Genomic DNA, 22,659 nt, shown 5'->3' with positions numbered 1-22,659 from the left:
CGCGTTGCCCTCACTGGGAAGGAAGTAGAGGCCAGGAGGAGCCTAGTGGAAAATAGAAGCCTCACCAGGGGAAGATTTAAATTCTCACTTTGTGAAAGAAGACACCTCGGGAGCACGCTGATGGAGTGGGTGCTTTATGTGCTGGGACAGCTGAGACCCCAACAGCGCGTTGCTCCAGAGACCCAGCCAGGGCGTGCCTGTCCCTCGGTCACTACTGAGACGAGGTACACAAACAACGGGCTGCAGGCACCAGACAACCCCCTGGCGGACAGAAGCCTGTGCCCTCCAGCAACCGCTCTGTTGACATAAACACAGGGTGTCCAGAGCTTTGGCCAGGCGGGGGGTGGGGGAGGGGACCCAGGGTCTCCCAGAGGTCTAAGGCTGAGATCAGGGAAGGCACTAAGCTCACAGCATGGGCCAAGGTTTTCAATATCCTCCTGTGCGGAACACAACGCTCGGGTTGCCAGGCAGAATGTGCTGTCCCTGGGGGAAAATAGTGACACGGTAACTTAGTCACTGCGGTCCTCCATTCCAGCAACCACTCCCGGCACTGCCCGGCTCCGGCGGCGGGCGTTTTGAGTCTTTGAAGAAAGTGAGCTGATAAGAATCAAGCACAAGAAGGTGACTAATAGTGTTCTTTGAAAGGGGTGTTTGCAGGGCCAAAGAACCTACTAGGAGAAAGAGATAAACTGAATCAGCTTTTGAAAGAATTCCAGCTCTTAGAACAGTCAGTGTGTGGAACAGGTGCAGGTGGAGAGGACAGGGGTTTCCTGGGTGCTCCTGTGGGCAGATAATTTCTGTGTGGGCTGGGGGATCTTGGAGGTATAGACAGTAGAGGGACGGAAGAGGCTGAAAAGATAGTACTGAGGCAACTGTTATGACAGAGAGCCTGTGCTGGTTTGCACACTAGCAGAATGTGCCTAAGTGGGTGAGGGTCCTTGAGAGCTTTCGGGGAGAGAAGGGGCTTTGAGGAACTCTACTGAGCATGAAAGAGGGAGGTCTGGGGGGTGCCTGGGTGGCTCAGTGGGTTAAACCTCTGCCTTAGGCTCCGGTCATGATCCCAAAGTCCTGGGATCGAGTCCCACATTGGGTTCTCTGCTCAGCAGGGAGCCTGCTTCCCCCCATTTTCTCTCTGCCTGCCTCTCTACCTACTTGTGATCTCTGTCAAATAAATAAATAAAAATCTTAAAAAAAAAAAAAAAAAGAGGGAGTTCCGGATCTGAGGGTGTCCTGACCAGAGCCAGTCTTTGTGTGTGTCAGTAACTTGCCTGCCACTAAAGGGGATCAGCAATCAGTCCTTAAAACAAGAGGACTTGTCCTTGTTTTCCAGAACTACAAGAAGGTGGAGGACTCTGCAATTCAGCTTGGGGTGCCGGAGAATTCCAGGGAATTGGATGGATATGGCTGCCACAAAGGAAGACTTTGGAGCCCCGGCGCAGGCCGGGCAATACTCTGGGGGGCTTCAACTTCCTTCCCCCAGGGCATCATCTCTACCTGCCCATGGGGAGAAGGGGCTGGGGATGCCTGCACTCTGCTCCCTCCCAGCCCAGTGGACCAAAACTTTGTCCACTCTCAGTCTCTCCACCTCACCTTGCCCCTGTGTGGCTCTACTCTGCAGACTTGGCAAAGGGAGGAAGGATGCAGGGTTCCAGGGAGGGAAGGAGGGACTAAGATCCAGCAGAAAGAGACATACCACCTACTGGGGGTGCTATGTTATCTGCTGCAGCTCCCAACCTCTGCACACATTGGTGTAGGGGGCACTGCACAGCCTTTGAGGAGCTCATCTCCCCCTCCCTGCCACTCTCCACCCAGTGAATCATATTCACATGCCATGTGCTCGCTCAGAGGCAAATGGAAAACTACCACAGAAAGACAGAGAAGCACACACACATGACTGCGGTGGTGGGATCCCAGGACGCATGTCGCAAAGATAGGAGGCAGCTCTGACTCCACTCGGGCACAGCTCTAGGTAACTCCAGATACCTAGGAGGGTCCCAGGGCAGTGTGTGTTCCAGGTGTGGTTAAGAACTGGTGGGGTAAGGACAGGGGCTTCAGGCAGATTTGGAGACTGGGGGATTAAAGGCTCCCACCCAGGAACCAAAGAGCAGTGCAAAAGGGAGTTTTTCTTTTCTTCTTCTTCTTCTTCTTTTTTTTTTTTTAAAGATTTTATTTATTCATCCATTTGAGAAAGAGAGGGAGAGAGAGGGAAAATGTTCCCAGGCTAGAGTGTGTGATGGGGGGAGGGGCAGAGGGAGAGAGACAAGCAGACTCTTCACTGATCACAGAGGCCAACTTGATCATGAACTGAGCTGAAATTAAGAGTCAGGCATTTAACCGACCGAACCACCAGGCACCCCTACAGAAGGGAATTTTAAGGATGACTCTGGGGAAAGAGGGTGAGAGTTTGTGGTTGGAATCCTGTCCTTTCTGGCTGTTTCTGGTCAAAGCCAGGAAGCCCCTTGGTTTGGCTTATCCCTATCAGGTAGTCTTGTTATTTTGGGGCTTGGGAAACTGCCCAAATCAAGTTTTGTTCTAGGGCCAAGTGTCCAGAACTAGAGGTATCTGGATGCCTGGGTCTGTGGATCAGCTTGCACTGGGGAGGGCAAAGTCATGCAGTGGGCTTGGGCAGACTCTCTTCTTCTTAGAGCATCATTTAAACTTCTAGAATTAGCTAAGACACCAATAAAATTCGGAGTGGCTATTTATACTGCCTCTATGAGATGATGACGACAACAACAATGACAAATAACTCTGGGGTGTTGACTTGTCTAAGGTCACCCGGTAATAGTGGAGCAGGGAGGAGAACCTGTGCAGTGCGGTGGCTCCGAGACCACCCTCGAACGGTATTTATGGATTATGCTTCTACATTTAAACAGCTACACATATAAATGAAGTTATAAATTCAACCAAAAGCAGTTTTAGAAAATCTGATTGAGGTGAAGACAAAATCCACCTGAATTTGCAACATAAAAAGCGAGTCATTTTCTGCATGTGACACTGATCAGGCTGGCCGCCAGACCTGGGGAGGAGGTCACTCACTCTCCTGGCTCTTAGGAAGGGAGGGAGATATAGCTTGGGGTCTTGGAGCAAGGTGGGTCTCCAACAAGGGGCCTCTGGGTTCTCCTCCTAGAACAGCTAACAGGTATTAAGCACTTCCTCTGTGCCAGACCTCATTTTATTCATTATCTCATCTCTTCCCAACAATTCTAGGGGATGGGGGGCGGCCCATGGCACAGATGAGAAAAATGAAGCACAGGCAGTGAAGTCAGTTGCACTGGGTTCCCTGGTAGTAAATGACAGTCTGTACCAAGCCCAGGCTGGCTCTTCTCCAGAGCCAGAAGTGCAAACCACTGACTGTACTGTATGGCCTTTCTTCCTCAAGATGATCTGATTCCATCTCATAGAGGCAGATGATCTGGGTCTGGAGCAGGGCTGGAGTCCAGGCCTTTGACAACTGCCCCAGGAGGTTACTGGGCTGCACTTTAAGAACCAGACTGGTAGCTGTCTCAACCAGGCTGAACATTAGAACCACCTGACAAGTTTCAAGAAGTTTCAAGAACAAACACAGGCTTTTTCAATGGCTCCAGACTCATCTGTAGGTGTTGGTGGGGGTAGTGGTCAGCATTTTCTTTTAATGGGACCAAGTGTTAATTTTTTTCTTGCCCATAAAGATACCTGAAGCCCTGCTCTGTGCTGTGGGATGTGGTGGTGGGGGTCCCTGACCTGCCTGGCTGAGCAGAGTATCCTTTTAGAGTCAGGAAAGATGCAGAGTCCTTCTTTCTTTCTTTTTTTTTTTAAATATTTTATTTATTTATTTGACAGACAGAGATCACAAGTAGGCAGAGAGAGAGAGAGAGAGAGAGAGGAGGAAGCAGGCTCCCCGCCAAACAGAGAGCCCGATGCGGGTCTCAATCCCAGAACCCTGGGACCATGACCCGAGCCGAAGGCAAAGGCTTTAACCCACTGAGCCACCCAGGCGCCCCGAGTCCTTCTTTCTTGTCCTCCTTTGGTGAGCTCCAGAAAGAACCAGTCTCCTTGAATGATGATCTCCTTCTGGCTTCTCCCCTGTCTGGTCCTTGGCCCCCACCTGAGAGGTCAGAGCTGGTTTTTCAGCCAGAACTCAGCTCACAAGAAATACAGGTTGTGGAAGTGAAAAGAGCCCCGAAAGACCAGCCATACCTGGAGCTCTCAAATTTTAGTGAGAGCTCACACAAGTGCTGGGAGCTTGTTCAATCCAAAGATGCCTGGAGTCCACCCCAAAAGTTCTGATTCTTAGGTCACAGGTGGGGTCTAAGGAACATGAGTTTGTAATAAGCTCCCTAGTGACTCTGTTGGCAGTGGTTCCCAGCTGACCTGCTGGAGGTCCTGGGGGGTTGTAAGAACACTGATGCCCAACTCCATCCCTAGAGAGTGGTCAATATTCTTAAAAGCTCCTAGGCAGGGTGTCTGGGCCTTCTAGCGGACCTTGTTTGGGATCTGGGGGTGGGCAGCCCCAGGGGCAGTCACTGCTACCCTTGCTATCACCAGGGCCTTGAAACAAGAGGAGAATAAAACAATAGGAGAGAAGAAACTGAAATAAAGAAGCCAATGAGAAGATGTAGAAAGAGAGAAGTCTGAAATCACTTAGCACTGAGGTGTTCATCTCCTTTTCTCAATGTTTTCTCTTATTGTAATAGTCCTTAATGGATTTAAAATAATTAATAATAAAAAAGAATATGAAAACAAAAATTAAAAATGGACTATAATCCTCTTTATCAGTGATAATCTCATAAGGTCTTAATATGACATATAGAAAGCACATGAGAATAATATATTGTATAACCATAGTATAATATTATTATAACTATAATATACTATGGTGTATATTATACACATTATATTATTGTTACTAATATATATTAATTAAAATCAATGAGATAACATTAAACTACTCTAAATAAAATATTATATAAACCTGACATGTAATTTGCATCTTTTTTTTAACCTTAACTACTTTTGTGTTTTGCTTTTATACCACTTTTCAAAATGACTTTGTGTTCCAGGTAACTGAAATCTGAGTCCTAAATATCTCGGCCCTATCGGGAGGGCGTGGGAGTGGAGCAGAGAAGGTACGCCCACCCTCCCCTTACTGTGCCTTCCTGCGAGCATTGACCTACACGGACTCCCACACATGCGCAGACGCGTCTACCCCTACAACGCTGCTCTCGACTTCATCTTCCCAGATACGCACTTCGCAGCATACCCTCAAATTTTGTAAAGGATTTTATTAATGGGTATTTCTAAATTACCTTATTAATAGAGAATTAGTTAATTTATATTAAGTATAAAATAAGTTTCCCCTCTCCCGTTTCTGAAATGGAAAGGAAATTGGCACCAGGGGACCCAGGACAGTGACCACCCTAGGCTGAGTCATCTTCAGGGATTAAACAATCCTGACCCCCCTTCCCTCCCTTCCTCCTTCAAATAGCCCCACAACCCTGCCTGCGTTCTCTTCTACCCTACCTAGCCATCCTCCCTCCACTCCTGTCCCTGGTGCCTCAGTCGTTCTTCTCCCCCAGGGGCTGAGGCTGATGGTCTGGACAGAGGCTGTCCCTCCACAGGCGGTAGGCGATGGAAGCGGTCACAGTGAGCCAGGCCAGGTAAGGCAGCAGGAGCAGGGCGGCCAGCTTGTTGATGGGGTGCCAGATCAGCGCTGTACTCACAGCCAGTCCATAGAGCAGCAGCAGGTGCAGCAGGGCCTGGATGGGGGAGGGGTCGGGATGCAGGGCAGTCAGGTAAGTCGCTCTGAGCACTGAGCCCTCCGCCTTTCTCCAGCACGCTGGACCCAATGAGCCAAGTTGCTGAGGTCTGGGCACTCAACCAGAGCTCAGAGAAGTCTGCCCACCCGTTAACCTGCTTGCACTCAATTGGTCTACTGTGTTATCTGCTCTGGGGACCACGGGTGTTCTCACCTGTTCCTACACTACTTCCACTGCATTCCTTACCAGACCATGGGTGTGGGCTCCGAAAAAGAGAATCAGGGCAGCCCAGCTGACAGCGAGCTTCACAGCATAGAGGCCGAGAGGCAGGGCCAGGGGCCGCCCAAAGCCCCCTCCCAGGTCCTTCCACACCAGGTAGGAGGCATAGCTGTGGAGAGATGGTGGCAGAACACTCAGAAGGAGGGAGGACTCTTGGTTACCAAAAGGAAGCCCTGTGGGCTGAAGTGGGAGCAGGCATGTCTAAGCATCCCTTGAGGGCGGGCGGGAGGTGGTGGGAGGAGCCGGGGGCATGCAAGGTGAGGTGGGGGAGGCCATGGGGAAACTCGGAGAGGGGGAGGAACTAGGCTGTCTGGAGTCTGGAGTCCTAGGCTGGCACAGAGGGGACCCCCCCGCCCCCCAAGAGGCAGGATGGCATCCGCCCCTGTGAAGGCCAGAATGCAGTAGTAGTTCAGGGGTGCAGGGCCTCGTTCCCATCCTCCCAGGTATCAGGGCCAAGGCAGGAGAAATGGGTGCTCACCCCATGACAAAGTAGATGGTTATCCACCCTGCCAGCAAGACTCTGTGAGGCGGGCACCAGGGCGGTTTCTTTGGGCTATCGTCCCAACCAGACATCTGATGACGGGTGAGCAGCCAGAGCAGGACAGGCCCCAGGTGGGGAAGGGCCAAAAAGATGGCACCGTGAGGCTGCATTCCCCTCACAGAGGCAAAATCTAGGAAGGCAGACAACATGCTGCTGGTGGGCCTCCCTCCTAGTCCTTTCCCCACGCCTGTCTCCACCTGCTACCCGACACTGTACTGTGGCCTGAGCCCCTCCTGGGAGGTCTGGTAAGAGATGCCATTCTCCCCACCTTGGCCCAGCTCCCATCCTGCGCTAGCCAGCCCATACTGCCTTGCTCTTTCTCTGGCACTCAGAAGATACTGTCCGGTATTGATAACTACTTCTGAGTGCAAGGCTCCTTCCCTCTCATGTGTATCTGACTCCTAGAGTTCAGGTCCAGGTATGACGGTCTTTTCTGCCTCCCATAGTGGCTGGCAGGTACATAGCAGGCTCTTGACAGGGACGCTGCCTTATGCTGAACTCAGCCAAGCTGATATAACCTGCCTGGAAGGACTAGAGAGGCAGGATCCAGAGATTCTCTGAGGGTCTTTTCTAGTCAGAAATGGGGCAGCCCATGGGCCCCCAGGCTTATCTCCATACACCAGACTGGCAGACCCAAGAGGCCCACAGCAGCCTGAGCTGCTGCCCTATTTGAACTTAGCTGAATGACACTGGGTTCCTTTCTCTGAAACGTTAGGTCTCACCTGTCCCTCAGGGGCTGGCGAGTCCCTCTTCCACCTCTCCACTTCCAGAGGGACTGAGCCCATGACACAAGTGCTCAGTTTTCTTGTGGCCTGACTTCTCAAGGAAGCAACTGCCTGGTCTTTGATTAAGAAGCTGCCACATTCATTTGCATGTGGAACAAGACACAGACCCCCCCTCCAGCCAAGGCTCCCCACCCCCCACATGGTATCATTCTCATTTGCACATGGTACTTCAGCCCCCTCCCATGACTGCCGGGACTGCAAGGAAGACAGAGGTGGTGATTCTCAGTGTCCTGGAGTGACTGTCTACTTCATCTTTTCCTGTCCAGGGCCCCTGTCCACATCCTGGAGGTTCCACGGACAGGGCTCCCTGGCCTGCCTGCCCTTGTGTCTCTCTACTTCTCTGCCTCTCACTGGCCATTCGCTCATCTCCTGCCTTCTTGTCCCTCTTTCTGTTTTTATGCCCAGTGTTGAAGGCTCCTCCCGCACCCACACCCTATTTTCTCCTGTTTTCCACACTCTTGCTGTTGCCTCCTTATTCCCAGGCCTGCGTTCCCCTTACCTCAAGCAGCATACCTCCCAGGACGAATCCCCGACGATATCCGTTTTGTGCAAAGCAGAAGAGGGTGGGGGACCAGGAGAAGGGCGGAGTGAGGCTCCCATCTGGCCTGTCTTTCTCCAATGACAAGGGGGTGGCACTGGCATGTCTCCATGGCCATGAAGGGTTCCTTTTAGGAGAGGTCCCCTGGTTTGTTGGTCCTGGCCTCTGGAGGACTTCAGCACTGTGAGAGCCTGATCCCCTGGGCTGGCTCAGCCCCAGGCCACAAGCCTACCGAAGCTGGTGGCCTCCACATCCCGTGAACTGGCTTTTGTCCACGGGGGTGGTGGGGACCCTCAGATTTCCCCAGGATCTTCCTGTAACAGGGGTTACCTCCCACGTGAAGCAAGTGCCAGCAGCTTGGAAATGAGTTCATGATACATGGACGCAGCCTCTTGTTATAGCCCAGTTGGCATGCTCCTTCCCGGCTTGGAACTCAAGCTTGACAGATTTTCACAAACCCCTATAACTTCATGACTCAGAGGAGAAAGCAGCCTCCTGTGTGACTCATACAGAGCCTTGTCCAGCAAAGACTAACACCCGCCTTTTCTGTCCCTATAAAAGTTCTGAACAGGGGCACCTGGGTGGCTCAGTGGGTTGAGCCTCTGCCTTCTGCTCAGGCCATGAACTCAGGGTCCTGGGATTGAGTCCCTCATTGGGCTCTCTGCTCAGCAGGGAGCCTGCTTCCCCCTCTCTCTCTGCCTGCTGCTCTGCCTACTTGTGATCTCTCTTTTCTCTCTTAAATCTTAAGAAAAATGTCTAAAATCTTTAAAAAAACCAACAAACTTCTGAATATCACTCCCTTGCTCGTCCTTTACTCTTGAGGTCCCCTTCCCAGGCTGATGGCTCTCCATCATTCCTTTGCCCCATCTCTCCACTTCGGGGACTTAGCTAGCCCTGGGAGGTGTTTATCCCATCCTTTGGCTTCTACCCTGGGGAAGGCAGCAGAGGAGAGGAGGTTGCAGTCAGGGACAAGAGGCTGAGCAATCATTAACTGAGATGAAAGCAGGGGCTTTACTTATGTTCTACGAGATGATTGATACCTGGGGGTCTGGGGAGTTCACCTTGGTCCTCGACAGCAGGAGGCCAGCCCACGGGGCCCGCCGTGACAACAGTTACCCCTTAACTGGGCATCTACTTTGTGGCGAGCATTTTACAGTTATTAGCTCAATAATGACCATGCTTATCCCTCATGCAGTAGATCATATTATCTGCATTTGTCAGACAAGGGAAGGGAGGCTCAGAGGGGTCGAGTAACTTGCCTAAGCGTACGCAGCCAATAGATGAGTCGCGTGTGTTCAGTGTCCGTAGTCTGGGGCCAGAACACATCCTCTTTTCTCTGAGTGGGTCCACGCATTCATTCAACAAGTCTTTATTCAATACCTGCTATGGACCAGGCTGTATCAGGAGCTAAGAGTACAGCAGCAAACAGCTGGGAAAATCCATCTTCACGGGGATCTTTCATTCCACTGGCACTATCTTTCTGAGGCAGAATTTCTATGAAAGGACTCGGGCTGGCAAACAGCCCAAAGTCGGCTCTCCCCCAAGTTCAGGGCTCCTGCCAACGCTGCTGCACACTGCACACGGGCAGGAAGCTGATAGGGGAACACCCCAAGGCTGCCAGCACCTTGTGAGTCATTAACCCTCTCAGTGCCTCCTCTCATCTCTGTGCAGGAAAGGGTGCAACTAGACATGGTCTAAGCTCCTGGACCAGCTGCACTGGCATCAGCTGGGAGCTTCTTAGAGATGCAGAATCTCAGGCCCCAGCTCAGACATATGTGGGATCAGAACCCCCCTTTTCACCCTGTCCCTCGTGTGTTTTGTGTGCATGCTGCTGTTGAGAAGCTCCTGTCAGGGTTCCTTCCTCTTACCTTCTGCCCTTTCCCTAGCCTCTGGTGGGAGCAGCCACTCACCAGCAGAGGGCACTGTAGGGAGGGGGTTTTCTCTTTCTTTGTCCCCTCCCTTGCAGACTCAGACTGACTTCTGGGATCCTCAGCTACTCCTCCAGGAGCTCAGCTGGACTTTGCCAATAGATAGGGACAGACTCCCTCACCCCTCTTTAGGGCTCTGGGAGGCAAGTCATTGCCGGGAAGCTCTGGGCCACTCCTGCCCGGATTCCCCGCCCACCTCTCCTTGTCTGCTGGCCTGGTGACCTGGTCTGGCTGATTTCCCAGAGAAGGAATTACTGTTCCTGGGCAAGCCAACAGCCTCTGGGAGCACCTACACGGTAAGGTGAGCCCCCCCTGGGGCAGCCGGGGGCAGGGTGGGCATTGCAATGGGGCTACCTGGGGCTCAATAAGGCCAGCTTAGCCAGAGTGTGGCGAGCCTCTGCTAGAGGAGAAGAGGGCAGGGGCAAGTGCTCAGTGGGCGTGAGGATCTGGGAGCCTGTTGTATGCACTATGGAAATGTGGACTATGCTGATGAACGCTGCCCACGGCAGGCTTGGACTCATCCGTCTGGTACTTTTTATGTGTTTCAGTAATGAGCTAGCAGGGTTTGAGTAGGCATGGTAAGAACCAGTGATGGGGGACAAGGGTTGAGAGCTACCTCAAAGGACATGAACAGAGTGTTACAGCAGGAATCCAGATCTTTGTGCTGGAGGAGGCAACTTCTGAGGGACAAGTGATGTCAGCATTCTAAAGCACTGTTGTCTTGGGGACCTGCTACCCGTGATAGTCTGGGGTCATGGGCAAGGCAGACTGGAGCCATGGGTAGTAAGGAGGCAGGCATGGGTTTGAGAAGGTCTAGGCTACAGTTATCTGGTTGGCCTGCTGTAGATTCAGGACCCTTCCTCCCCCTAGAGTTAAGGGGAGGATGGAGTGAGGGCCAAGCAGCTTGGAGATCTCTCAGCCTGGGAGAAAGGGGGCCGAGCTGGGGAAGAGTTAATGAATGGGCTGCCCATGAGAGGCCCCTTGGGGCCTTGGGGAGTAATATGCCAACTGTTTCAGGTTGGGAGGCTGGGCAGGGAGACTCTGCTGCGCCATCCAATGGGGTGGAGGGGATTTGGACTCTGGTCTTTGGAGGCCCCAGGAAGGTTGTTGCTCCAGAAACAGTGGAGTCCCTCCTTTCTTTCATGTTAACTAGCCACCGGTGCCTTTGTGGGCAAGGGGAGGGCGTCGTCCTGCACCGTGGAATCAAGACCCTTTTGGGTCTTTCCATTTATTTTTACTTTATTTTTGTTTCTTTCTCTTCCAACTTCACTTCCTCTAGAAGTGGAAAGGAAGAAAGACCCAGGGGGGAACAGGGGGCAGGGAGAGAAAGGTAGTGTTTCTGAAACACAGTCATCATCTCTGTTCATCCTTCCCTCTGCCTTCAGTTGTAGCTTAATAATCTCCCATACGCCTCCATGGTGGGGAGAAAACTTGGCTTCCTTATCTGGAAACGGAGGTAAAATTAACACCCAGCTCACAAGGCTACTATGAGAATCAAATGAGATGGGCCACATAGAGTGCTCCAACACAGTGGCATGGGGTAGAGCTCCATGAATGATAACCAGTATTACTGCAGTTATAATTCCAATTATTTTTCATGTTGGAGGACCTTTTGGAATGGCTGCAGCGTGAAAGGGAACTGGCTGCTCCAGCCCCCTTTCCACCAGATGTGGGGCCTTGCCAACTCACCCACTTCACTCATGTGCCCTGCAAGGGGCTTTGGCTGAAGCAGGCTGCTACAGTGTGTCTGTAGGGCTGCACTGAAAGGCAAAGGGAGCAATGTCAAAACTTCCTTCCTGTCTCTATTTTCAGTGGGGACAGGGTAAGGGTGGGGGGAATAGATCCTGCCACAGTCCTTAATCCTGATGCTACAGAGGAGTTTCTGCCCCTTTCTGGGAAGACCCAAGGAAAGGGGCTTGGGTTTCGTGGGCCCTAAGGAAGGAAGGAAGGAAGGAAGGAAGGAAAACGGTGGGCATGGAAGGACCTGGAAGCTTGAGGAGAGGCCTCAGCTCCCGGTTGGGGTGTGAGCGAAGGGAGTGGGGAGGAACGGATGCCAGAAGCCTCTCTCTAGTGCAGATCCCAGTGAATTAACCATGGGGATCTCCAGGATTTTGAAAGAGGCTATGATGCCACCCAGGACTCGGTTACAGAGCAAATGAATCATATTCTCTCAGGCGCTTCCTGAGACATCATCTTTATCCCACAGTTCGAGGTACACAGCTGGTGCTCAGGAAATGTGACAGTATAGAGTCAAGGGTCCTTCTGCAAGGTGGGATGGCCATGGAGAGAAACTTGGGAGGGGTGAGCGTGTCAAGGGCTGGTGAACCACAGGGAGGCGCTGTAGAGCGGGAGGGGGTCCAGGTGGGTAGGTAAGGCAGATGGGGAGAACAGCTGGAGCAAAGGCCAGCGGCTGGAATTAGGCGGGTGTGAGGACCCCAGCTTGGCCCGAGTGAGGGTGTTGGAGATTCAGGGAGGATGAGGGCGGTAGGCTCTAGAGGGCCTCAGGAAGGTCTGGCAACCATATGGGAAAGCTGTTGGAAGAGCGAGGTTCCAGTCTGAGGACCCCGCTGGTAACCAGGTAGGCAGGCAGTGGGCACCTGATTTTGCCCAGCCTCACTGGAGAAAACTTTGGTTTTCTTTCTCATTTTGCTTCCATGTTTAAGTGTGTTACTCTTTCTAGTTCACAGGTTCCTGTGAGCTACCTTCTGACATTTCTGGCAATAGGTGGGGCCTAAAGAAACAGGGCTTTATCATCTGCAAATGCTTTCCCCATGATCTCATGCCATCCTCACAATCACCTTGAGCGGTAATTATTGTTTAACTTTTGGTAGCGTTTTAAAAGAATTACAAAGTTAATATAAAATACGTGCCTGGGGTGAAAAAATTCAAATTCAGGAAAAAGAGTTTAAGAAAATTGAAAGTCCTAGTTCACACCTTCCACCCTCTCAATTTCCTGTCTGTTTCAGTAGTGACTGGTGGGAATAGCATGGGGTGAGTCCTCTCAGACCTGCATTGCTCCAGACAGGAATCACTAGTAGGTCCCAACTGCCATGCGCTGTGAGTGTAAAATACACACGGACTTCAAAGGCTTAGTGGGAAAACAGAATGTAAAATATCTCAGTAATTTTACATTGATTTCCTCCCAAGTGAAATTTTGAATATATTGGGTTAGGTACATAAAATATATTATTAAAATTAATTCCTCCTATTTCTTTTGACCTTTTTATTATGGCCACTAGAAAGTTTAAAATTGCATTTGTGGCTTACGTTTTATATATGTTATATATAATAAATATATATTTACATATGTATAAAATATATATTACATATAAACATATATATTTAAAGATTTATATATGGAAGGTTAGATATATATGTGTCTGTATACATATATATATGTAAATGTTTTATTTATTTTAGAGAAAGAGTGATGGGGGAAGGAGCAGAGGGAGAGGCAGAGAATCCCAAGCAGACTCTCTATTGAGCATGGAGCCAACCCAGGGCTCGATTTTGTGGCCCATGAGATCATGATCTGATCCAAAATCATAAGCTGGATGCTTAACTGATTGAGCCACCTGGGCACCCCAACTTACATTATATTTTTACGGCATAGTACTGTTCCAGAACTTTCTCTGTGGTTGGCATGTATACACCTGTAAATATGTATCTATACTTGTCTACAGTTCTGCTATTTACATTGATGGGGTTGGAGGATGTCTAGTTCTCTGTAACTTGCTATTCCACTTAAAGATTTTTCTGTGAAGATCAAGAGCGGTATTCCGACAGATGCAGAAACTGAGGGATAGTAAGCAATAGGACACATTTGCTCACCAGTGGCCAAGGTGGCACTTGAATTTACATCCTTCTCACAGGAGTTAAATGTGATATACTAGGCCATGGGGAGCCATGGCAGGTTCTTGAGTCAGACAGAGATAGGGGAAGTTTTGTTAAAGGTATTAATCGAGGATGCACTGGAATGAAGACAATTGGCTCCCTCAGTGCAGCCGGCTGGAAGCTAAGTCTTGGCCTCCAGGACATTGAAAAGGCTTACCTGGCACGGCCTCTTTCCTCCTCCAGGTCCTTGGCCTTGGCTGGCCCAGGGGTACAGGGGAACTGGCAGCATCAAGGGACCACGCGGATGTGCTCTGATGAGAGTGCCTTCCAACCGGCCCAGTTCCTACTGCTGGTGGGTGTCCCGGTGGCGAGTGCCCTCCTTCTGGTCCAGTGCCTTCGATGGCACTGTCCTCGCTGGCTGCTGGGGGCCTGCTGGAAGCTGGATAGCCAAGAGGAGCCAGTAGCCCATCCCACTCCCCTACCGGAAAATGAGTCCTCAAGGCAGTGTGCACCGGCCACACTGCCGGAGATGGCCGCCTTCTACCAGGAACTGCACACACCCACTCAAGGCCAGACCATCATCCGTCAGCTGATGCACAAGTTGTTGGTGTTCTCAGCTCGAGAGGTGGATCACCGTGGTGGCTGCCTGATGCTCCAGGATATGGGCATCTCTCTGCTCATCCCACCAGGTAACAGCACCTTCTCCCTTCTCAGCCTGGAGTTGTTCCTTGTGTGTTGTACAAGGGTGTTGTGCCTCAGGGAGCATCATTCATAGACATCTCCATAATCTTGAAAAGTATGTATATTTTTATGACTTCATTGACTCCAAAGATGGATAGATTGCATATTTTTATGACAACTCCCTGACAGGAAATCAAGTGCCAGGTGGAAATGAACAGTGTGTTATGACAATTCTCAGTTATGGAAAGTGTCTGGAGCAAGAGCACCTCTTGCAAATTCCCACTAGTCCCGTAAGGGCTAGTGGTGGCCCAGGAGTGAAGGGGGGGTGACCTGCTCAGGATTACGCCACAAGCCAGCTCAGTCTTTCTCTCCCTGCACACTGCCTCCCCCTGTGTCCTGTTAGGCAATCTCTCTCCTGGGCTCCTGTCCCACCTCCCCTCCCACTGTGGCCTGGCCTCTGTGGGGTTGGGTGAGCCTGCCTGTCCGGCCCATCTCAACTCTTGTTCTCCCCAGGAGCTGTGGCTGTGGGCCGCCAGGAGAGGGTGTCCCTGATCCTGGTGTGGGACTTGCTGGATGCCCCATCACTGTCCCGAGCCCAGGGGCTGGTGAGCCCTGTGGTGGCGTGTGGCCCCCATGGGGCCTCCTTCCTGAAGCCCTGCACCCTCACATTCAAGCACTGTGCCCAGGAGCCCGGCCATGCTCGTACCTACAGCAGCAACACAACTCTGCTCGATGCCAAGGCCTGGAGGCCCCTGGGGCGGCCTGGGGCCCACACCTCCAGGGACGAGTGTCGTATCCAGCTCTCCCACTTCAGGTAGGCCCATCGGCCCAGTCTTCCTGCCCGTTGTCTTGGTTGGCCTCATCCTCCACTTTCTGTATGGAACTGCCCCTTGATCTTTCCCAGACGGCCTGCAAATCCCTTCACTCTCTGTGGCCCTTCCTGTTCCCTCTGTCCTAGTGTGTAGGACAGCTTGTCCCACTCCAGCCCTGTCTAGGACTGTGTCCCCTGCGCCAGGCTCTCTGCCCATCTACACCTACCACCCCAGTCCTCCATCTAGAAGGGTCTGTCTCATCCCTACCTTTGTCTCTCTAAACTTGTCTGTGTCTACCCTGTGCCCCTGTTCAGGACCGTCTAGGGCTAGGGCAGATTGTCCCCTCCAGTTCTCAAAGACCCCCTCCCATCTCATGTCTGCCCTTAGCTCTGTCTTTCCAGGATCTTAGGTACTTCTGTCTCTCTTTCCCCCTGAGCACAACAGGGCCAGCCGTGTGTAGGACCCCGCTGAATCACAGTGGCCCTGAGCCCACCTTTCCTCCCTCCCACGATGGAGGAGTCTTGCTGGCCCTTCCTCCACTCTGTGATGGTCACTTCAACGTGACTCACATTTCGTCCCCCTACCTGCCTGACTGCCCCTCACTTCCCCCCTTGACTGCGCTCCTTGGCTCCTAGTGCTTTAGGAGCCAGCTGGCAGGTGCATGGGGCTCCCAGCTCCCCGGTCCCCATCTTTCCCTGCAGTCTCTACACCTGTGTGCTGGAGGCGCCTGCGGGCCGGGACGCCCGCAAATGGCTGCAGCTGGCTATCTTCTGCTCACCGCTGGCACCAGGGCAGTCCCACCTGCAGCTGCGCATCTACTTTCTCAACAACACACCCTGCGCCCTGCAGTGGGCCGTGACCAATGAGCAGCCCCATGGGGGGCGCCTGCGTGGGCCCTGCCAGCTCTTCGACTTCACAGGGGCCCGCGGGGACCAGTGCCTGAAGCTCACGTACATCTCTGAGGGTGAGTGAGATGGGGGCCTGGGTTGCAGGGGCCCCACTAGAGGGAGGGGGTCTGGGCTTCCCCTGGGTAGAAATCTGGGAACCTCAAGTTTCTTTTGGCTTCCAAAAGAAGGGGTTCCAAGGGCATCTCTGGCTTCTGTGGCTGCCTGCGGGAGCCCCGGGCTCTGTCCACTTCCTTCCTCTGTGGTCCATTTGGTCCTGGCCCCTCCGTGGGAGGACAGGATGATGCAGGGGCAAGGGGAGGGGAGGCTTTTATTGCCTCCCCTGGCTGGGGCTGGTTCTGAGGAGGGGTCCCAGTCTTCTCTGCCCCCCTCCCCTTCCTTTGTGGCACAGGCTGCTGCACTTGCTCACAGGTCCGAGGACATCTGTGTGGTTCACGGACAGAGCCCAGATGCATGGTTGCTTCTGCGGGTTGTGGATGGGAGGTGGGAGGCCTGTGTGCTGTGTGTGTGGGAGATGTGTGGTAGTAAGAGAAGGCTGCTCACAGAGTCCCTGTCCAGGCCCCGAGGATTCAAATCCACTTGAGACACCTTCGTGCTTTTGCTCCCACCTCATGCCTCCCCACTGTACCCTGCATGGCACCTGCCGCAGAGTAGACGTCCTCAAACACTCGTGGAAGACCCCACTTTCTGAGGCCCTCCACTCTGCCTCCTCTTCAGGTTGGGAGAATGTGGATGAGAGCAGTTGCCAGCTGGTTCCCCATCTCCACATCTGGCATGGAAAGTGCCCCTTCCGTTCCTTCTGCTTCCGGAGAAAAGCAGGTAGTCCAGAAGACCCGGTCCACCTCCCCCCCTCTCCTTCTTCCCAAGCCTCCACCTCCCCCCACCCCCTGCAGCTCCTCATTTGGTCAGCCATGCATGCACACCTTCTCTAAAAGGCGAGGAGCCACAACTGATCTTTGTAGAGAGCAAGACAGAGCATCTTGCCCAGTGCCTTCAGATTTTGAAAGCCTGTCTGTGGAGTCCCTTTCACTTCTCCTGCTCCCTGTGTCAGGCTTTGCCCTTGCTGACCTGCCATGTCCTCTCCTCTGTAGCCAATGAGAATGATGACTGCTCCACACTTACCAGTGAGATCATCGTCACCATGCACACTTTCCAGGATGTGAGTTGGAGCTGAGGGGCAAAGCAAGGGCACGGTTTGGGGGAGCCCTGGGCAAAGTGGGTGAGGAGTCTGGTGCCCAGTAAGTCTGGCCTTAATCACATAATCAAGCAGGTGGATGGCATTCTTTAGGGGCTGAGACCACCTGGCCTCCAAGTTGCCCTCCATCCCTGACTCTCTCTTGTCTATCCACGGATGAATCCAGTAGGAGGGTAAAAGAACCAAACCCTCGATTAAGCCCACTTCTTAGCCCAGAGGAACTTGAGCATCAGAGAAAAGTGGTTTCTTTCTAGGCTGACTGTCTGCACCTGAGAGATGATATTGTGTATCTTCAGTGTGGAGAGCGACTGGGGAGGGGGGAGCTTGAGTAGGTGGGATGAGAGTCCCCCCCCACTCTCCCGAGGGGGAAGATTTGAAGACATCAGTGTTGAGAGTCTTTGGGGAGCCGTGGTGGCGCCTCAGTGGAGAGTAGGCCAGTACCTTTCAGGTTGTCACCTGCAAGGAGGGACCAAGGGATGGAGGGAAGGAGGCACATGCCTGAGTTCAGTGTCCCGACCTTTGATTGACTTTTCCCTGCCCTGTGACCTCACCAAAACTTCTCCTGATCTCTTAGGCTGCGCCCTCTTTGGCTTCATGTCTCAGCTCCCAAAGAACTCAATAGACAAACTTAAAGCTGGAAGTTTTGGGGTCAGAGGAGCAGAGGGGAAGCGACGCTAGGTGGGGCAGTTGTATCTTCTGGTAGAGTAGCTCTGGGTGACAGGCTGAGGATCTGAGGAATGGAGGCAGGTTCCCCAGTTTCTTGCTCAGGGGAAGTCTCACGATCCCTAAGTGTGTTCCTGATCCTCTGCTGGCTCAGGGCTTGGAGACCAAGTACATGGAAATCCTCAGATTCCAGGCATCAGAGGAAGAGTCCTGGGCGGCTCCACCCCCTGTCTCTCAACCACCGCCATGCAACAGGTGAGGTGGGGTTGCTTGGGCTACTGGTGGCGAGACGTTTGGGATTCTCTCCCCTATCCCCGGCTCCTGCAGGGCATGTACACCATTTGGGATGTGTGTGGAACAGACTGGGTTTCTCTGATCCTTCCCTCTGAGAACCCCACCTCTCCCACCCCAGGCTGCCCCCAGAACTCTTTGAGCAACTGCAGATGTTGTTGGAACCGAACAGCATCACGGGCAATGACTGGCGTCGGCTGGCCTCCCACCTGGGGCTCTGTGGCATGAAAATCCGGTAAGAGGGACGAGGTCTGCAGTTGGGAGAGGGGGTGGACTGGGGTGGTGGGCTCCCGGGACACCTTGAGGACTGCAGCACAGTCAGTCAGAGAATGGCTATTCCCTATCTTGTTTCCCACAATAGAGCAGCTCTTTTTGTTTATTACCATTTTCTCAGTATCTAGAATGATGCCTGGCTCCTGAGTAGGTGCTCAATAAATATTTAAAAAATGAATCAATTAACTTATAAGTCATTGGGTACATACTAAGTGCTTGGCATGCTGTGCCCTGAAGGGTAGAACGCAGACTATAAGATAATGTATACAAAGCATGTAGTTGAGTGCCTGGCCTATGTTAATTCAGTAAATGTTAGTAATAATGCAGGCAATAGAACCATGGTCTCTGTCAACAGCAATCAGTAGAACAATTCTGAACTAAGCTCCGGAACCCAGACTATGAGTGCAGTGGTCAGGAAGGACTTCACCCAGGAGATGGGACTAAAGCTGGACCCAGCTGAAAGCAGAGTGGATTTAAAAATCACCTGTTTGCTAAACATTTATCAAGTACCCACATTTATCAAGTGTCCTGGAAAACTATGCTCAGCATTGGAATACAAGGTGAATGAGACCTGGTTCCAGCATCCAGGAACTCACACCTTAGTAAGAGGTACAGAGAGCCTAAACAATAAAGGCAGGGTTTCTTGTACATATTTGTGTATTGTATATATCCACTGCTGCATAGCAAGTTGAGAACAGAGACACAACAGCTAAAGCAAGAAGCACGAAGATGTGGGGTCGCTCAGACCAAAAGTCTGAACTGGAGGGTGCAGGTGGTCTCCACCTAGGAGGTGGGAATTAGGGCTTTAGGGAGGAGGTGGTAGGGAAGCGGGGAGCTGCCCCTCTGCTGGGAGGGAGTAGCACACCTGGTTGTGGGTGTGGTGTGCAAAGTGGGAAAGGAATAGGCTCAGAGCAGGAAGGTTTGGGATTGGGATTGGGAGAAAAGGTCAGGAAAAAACAGCAACACCAAGTTGTAGATAAGTTGAGGGTCTGGAGTATGGGCTTGGCTAGTACTGGAAAGAGACTCTGGAATGTTTTTGAAGAGGGAAGGGTCCTGGCGAAGCCATGGTTTAGAACAACTGTTTCCTCACGGGTGGGCATGATGTGGTGGCCTGGGGGAGAAGGAGGAGGAGGCGAGAGTGTGTCTGGGGTGGGGGACGTGGGGAAAGCAGTTAAGATCATGGGAGATGGAAGCAACCCTAGAGGCCCTCTTGCTCAAGCACTGGGTGAAGGAGGAAGAAACCGGGGTCTAGAGAGAGAAGTAGGCTTTGAGCCAGCATAATCTCAGGTCTCCAGGCCCCGGGCCCATCCACCACCCCAGTCCCCTGAAGGCAGGTTAAGAGCAGGACGAGGGCCGGAGCAGGGGGATGGGGTAGATCCGGCCACAGCGCGCCCACCAAGCCTGTATCCGGGCCAGATTCCTGTCCTGCCAGCGCAGCCCCGCCGCAGCCATCCTGGAGCTATTCGAGGAGCAGAACGGCAGCCTGCAGGAGCTGCACTACCTCATGACCGTCATGGAGCGGCTGGACTGCGCCTCGGCCATCCAGAACTACCTGAGCGGGACGCACAGCGGTAGCCCGGCGCCGGTCCGCGGGGGCGCCCAGGAGAACCAGGGCCTGGAGCTGGACGAGAAGCTCTGAGCGCTCCCAGGCGGCGGGGCGGGCCGCAGTCCGCAGCACTCTGGGCCCCGGGGGGCCCCTGACATTGAGGAAGAATGCAGCAGGTGCTCCTGGTCCTGCCCTTCCATCTCATCAGAACCCTGCGACAGTGCCTGCGGCCACCGCGAAGCCCAGGTGCCGTTCATTGCCCGCCTCCTCCACAATTGCGACCCGCTTGGTCCTGCGAACAGGTCCCATCCTGGCCGGCAGGGGGCGCAGGAGCCCAGCGGATGGTCAGGCCTGCCTGGCCTCCGGGAAACTCCTTGACCAGTAGACTGGGAGACTGCCCTGTTGGCACTCCTTGCAGACTGGCCAGTCCACTGGGATTCACTGAGCGCTTCGTGACACCCAGCATCGGAGTGGGTATCACGGGGAATCCTGGGGTAGAGGAGATGGGGCTTGGAGCTTGACAAACATGCAGTCTCTTTTGGGAGTCAAGATGCACCCACGGGCTGAGGGTCAACGCCAAAAGGGCAGTGCCCTGTGGTTAGGACATGTGGGCATGGGATGAACAGACGTGTGTCAGGAGCTGAGAGGGGAGGCAGCATAGTGTGGGCTGGAGCAGTGAGAAGGCTTCATGGAGGATGCTGGAGAGACAGTAGGGACAGTAAGGGGTGGTTCAGCCATCTTTGGGTGAGGCCAGAAGGGGATGGTGGCTGGACTTACAGTAGAAGCCAGAAGTGAGCATGGGTGCTGAGGTATTAAGGAGCTGCCTAGTGGGTGTGATGGGAGGGGAGGACCAGGGTTCAAGGTCAGCCGTGCCTGGCTGTCCACCCCTCTCCTTTGTCTTCCTTTGACTCTGCCTTCCCACCCTTGCCTCGTCTTCCTCTCTCTCTGCTATTATTTCCATCATAAAACATCAAAATGGAAAAGAAACTTCAAGATGAACGCTCGTGCCCAATATTTTTAACTGGAACTGTGTGAGTTTTCAGTCTCTCTGTCTTCATTTTGCTGCCACCATTTCGTGCAGCCTCTGCATCCCTGAATCTTTCTCCCTGTTACTCTCCGTCTTAGCATCTTCCTGACCCTGCAGAGTCACTGTGCCTGCCTTTGAGGGTTTCCTTTACTCCGTGAACACCCCCTTACCCCCCCTACCCCCCCACCCCGTCCTTCCCCTCAGGCAGCTTTAAACCAGTGTTATGTATCAAAAGCAATGAAAAGACCCTGGGCTACCCTATGAATAAGGGGAGAGGATTTTACCCCATGAATCAAGATCCAGTTTAGGGTCAGGAAATAAACAATGGGGATTAAAGAATACACCATTCAGTCAGTGAATATTTATTTACCCCCTACTACGTGTTAGACTCTGTATAAGAAAGAGATTAGTGGGCTGGGGCCTGGGAAGAGAATAAAGGATTTGACTCAGTGCTAGTAATACTTTTGTTTGCAAGCAGGTGTTGTTAATATTTTTAAGGGCAGGCAAACAATCTCTTTGGCAACACTAATGCTTTGCTTTTGTATTTAATTAAAAGATATGAAAGCTTTTTCTATTGTAAACAATATTGTATAATAAAATATGAAAATTACCTTTCTTCGTTATTAACTGTATTTTGCTCAAATTGATAAATTTGGATATGGGTATGAATGGTTTTATTTGGTCAAATTATAATGACAGGGGGCTGGAAGCGTTTTGTAGATTGTGCTTCCAGAATGAAAACTGTCTGGGTTCAGAGTGGTAAATTAGGGAGGTTCACTTCCCATTCTGTTAGGAGTGAGCCTTCAGAGTGGGGCCCTTCTACCTCCTCCCTCTTCCATTGTGTCCCACCCTCCTGGTTGGTGCCTTGGCTTTCCTTGCTTCCTTGGCTCAGGATAGGGCTGCTGAGAGCATCTTCCTCTCCTGGAGTCCAAGTCTCTTCCTTGTTCTTCATACCAGCCCAAGGCATCTTTATTTCCTGTTCCTCCCTACCCTGGAATGAATTATTTTAAGAGTTTCAGGTCTTCTGGAATTGTGCATTGAAGTCACAGGGGTTTCTATGCTGGGACGGAATGCCTTCTGGCCCCCACTCGAATTCCTTAGAATGGGCTCCCAGTGCCTGGAAATCGATGCTTGGAAGTCTCATAGGTAGGTGGCAGGCTGCCCCATCTCCGGAGGATGGATCCTTCTTTTCTTAAATCACACCTGCTTGGCATGTATTTGCCAGCACCCAAAGTCAAGGGCTGGAGTGTTGGGGGGGTGGTGTTAGGAGACTTAGCACTCAGCCCTGTCTCTAGTGCTAATTAACACAGCTCTCACCTCCTGGCTCCAAACTCTTCATTCTTGGATGAAGTAACTTTACCTTTGGCCCTTTTCCTGGTAGGCCACCTGCCTGGTTCCTAAAACACTAAATTTGGGACTTCAGCTCTCACATATGTTGTAGAGCCCTCCTAAACTTCTTTGTGTGGGGTTTAGAGCTGGCAGAGGAATAAGCAGGAAGCATTGGCCTAGGTCTGTAGGCTTAGAGGCTCCAGTATTCAGAAGTAACCTGTGTCTTCAGCACCCCATCTACCTGCCGAGTGACACTCACACCAATGTATGGATTCGTGGTGTCCAACAGAAATA

General features: G+C 52.2%; 2 protein-coding genes and 1 long non-coding RNA gene across 10 annotated transcripts; 2 read left to right on the top strand and 1 right to left on the bottom strand.

The window, feature by feature from the left end:
• Positions 1-374: 374 nt before the first annotated feature.
• On the top strand, positions 375-2,912 carry LOC309865073. The gene is made up of 2 exons (XR_014311941.1): positions 375-621; positions 1,331-2,912. It is a non-coding gene; the product is annotated as an uncharacterized lncRNA (long non-coding RNA).
• Positions 2,913-5,247: 2,335 nt separating this feature from the next.
• TSPO2 (translocator protein 2) lies at positions 5,248-8,389 on the bottom strand. 4 transcript variants are annotated; one of them, XM_082731225.1, is made up of 4 exons: positions 7,843-8,150; positions 6,496-6,688; positions 5,985-6,126; positions 5,248-5,738 (listed from the first exon to the last, which is right to left on the bottom strand). In XM_082731225.1, the coding sequence occupies exons 2-4, from the start codon at positions 6,666-6,668 to the stop codon at positions 5,538-5,540; spliced, it is 516 nt and encodes a 171-aa protein (XP_082587351.1). In that variant the 5' UTR covers positions 6,669-6,688; positions 7,843-8,150; the 3' UTR covers positions 5,248-5,537. The 4 variants fall into 4 exon arrangements, with proteins under 4 accessions (XP_082587351.1, XP_082587350.1, XP_082587353.1 ...); XM_082731224.1 differs by having other exon boundaries at positions 7,857-7,983; XM_082731227.1 differs by lacking the exons at positions 5,985-6,126; positions 6,496-6,688 and adding an exon at positions 8,212-8,389 and having other exon boundaries at positions 7,843-8,008.
• Positions 8,390-9,844: 1,455 nt separating this feature from the next.
• On the top strand, positions 9,845-21,646 carry UNC5CL (unc-5 family C-terminal like). Of its 5 annotated transcripts, none has more exons than XM_082731219.1 (10): positions 9,845-10,105; positions 12,490-12,615; positions 13,887-14,332; positions 14,838-15,138; positions 15,838-16,100; positions 16,759-16,860; positions 17,133-17,200; positions 18,054-18,154; positions 18,312-18,425; positions 19,880-21,646. In XM_082731219.1, the coding sequence occupies exons 2-10, from the start codon at positions 12,581-12,583 to the stop codon at positions 20,100-20,102; spliced, it is 1,653 nt and encodes a 550-aa protein (XP_082587345.1). In that variant the 5' UTR covers positions 9,845-10,105; positions 12,490-12,580; the 3' UTR covers positions 20,103-21,646. The 5 variants fall into 5 exon arrangements, with proteins under 5 accessions (XP_082587345.1, XP_082587347.1, XP_082587348.1 ...); XM_082731220.1 differs by lacking the exon at positions 9,845-10,105 and adding an exon at positions 10,198-10,337; XM_082731221.1 differs by lacking the exon at positions 12,490-12,615.
• Positions 21,647-22,659: the final 1,013 nt, after the last annotated feature.

This window comes from Mustela nivalis (genome assembly GCF_964662115.1).
Source record: "Mustela nivalis genome assembly, chromosome: 5".
In the NCBI taxonomy this organism is placed as follows: domain Eukaryota; kingdom Metazoa; phylum Chordata; class Mammalia; order Carnivora; family Mustelidae; genus Mustela; species Mustela nivalis.
The sequence above is the reverse complement of the archived record's forward strand: the minus strand, read 5'-3'. Positions and strand labels throughout refer to the sequence as shown.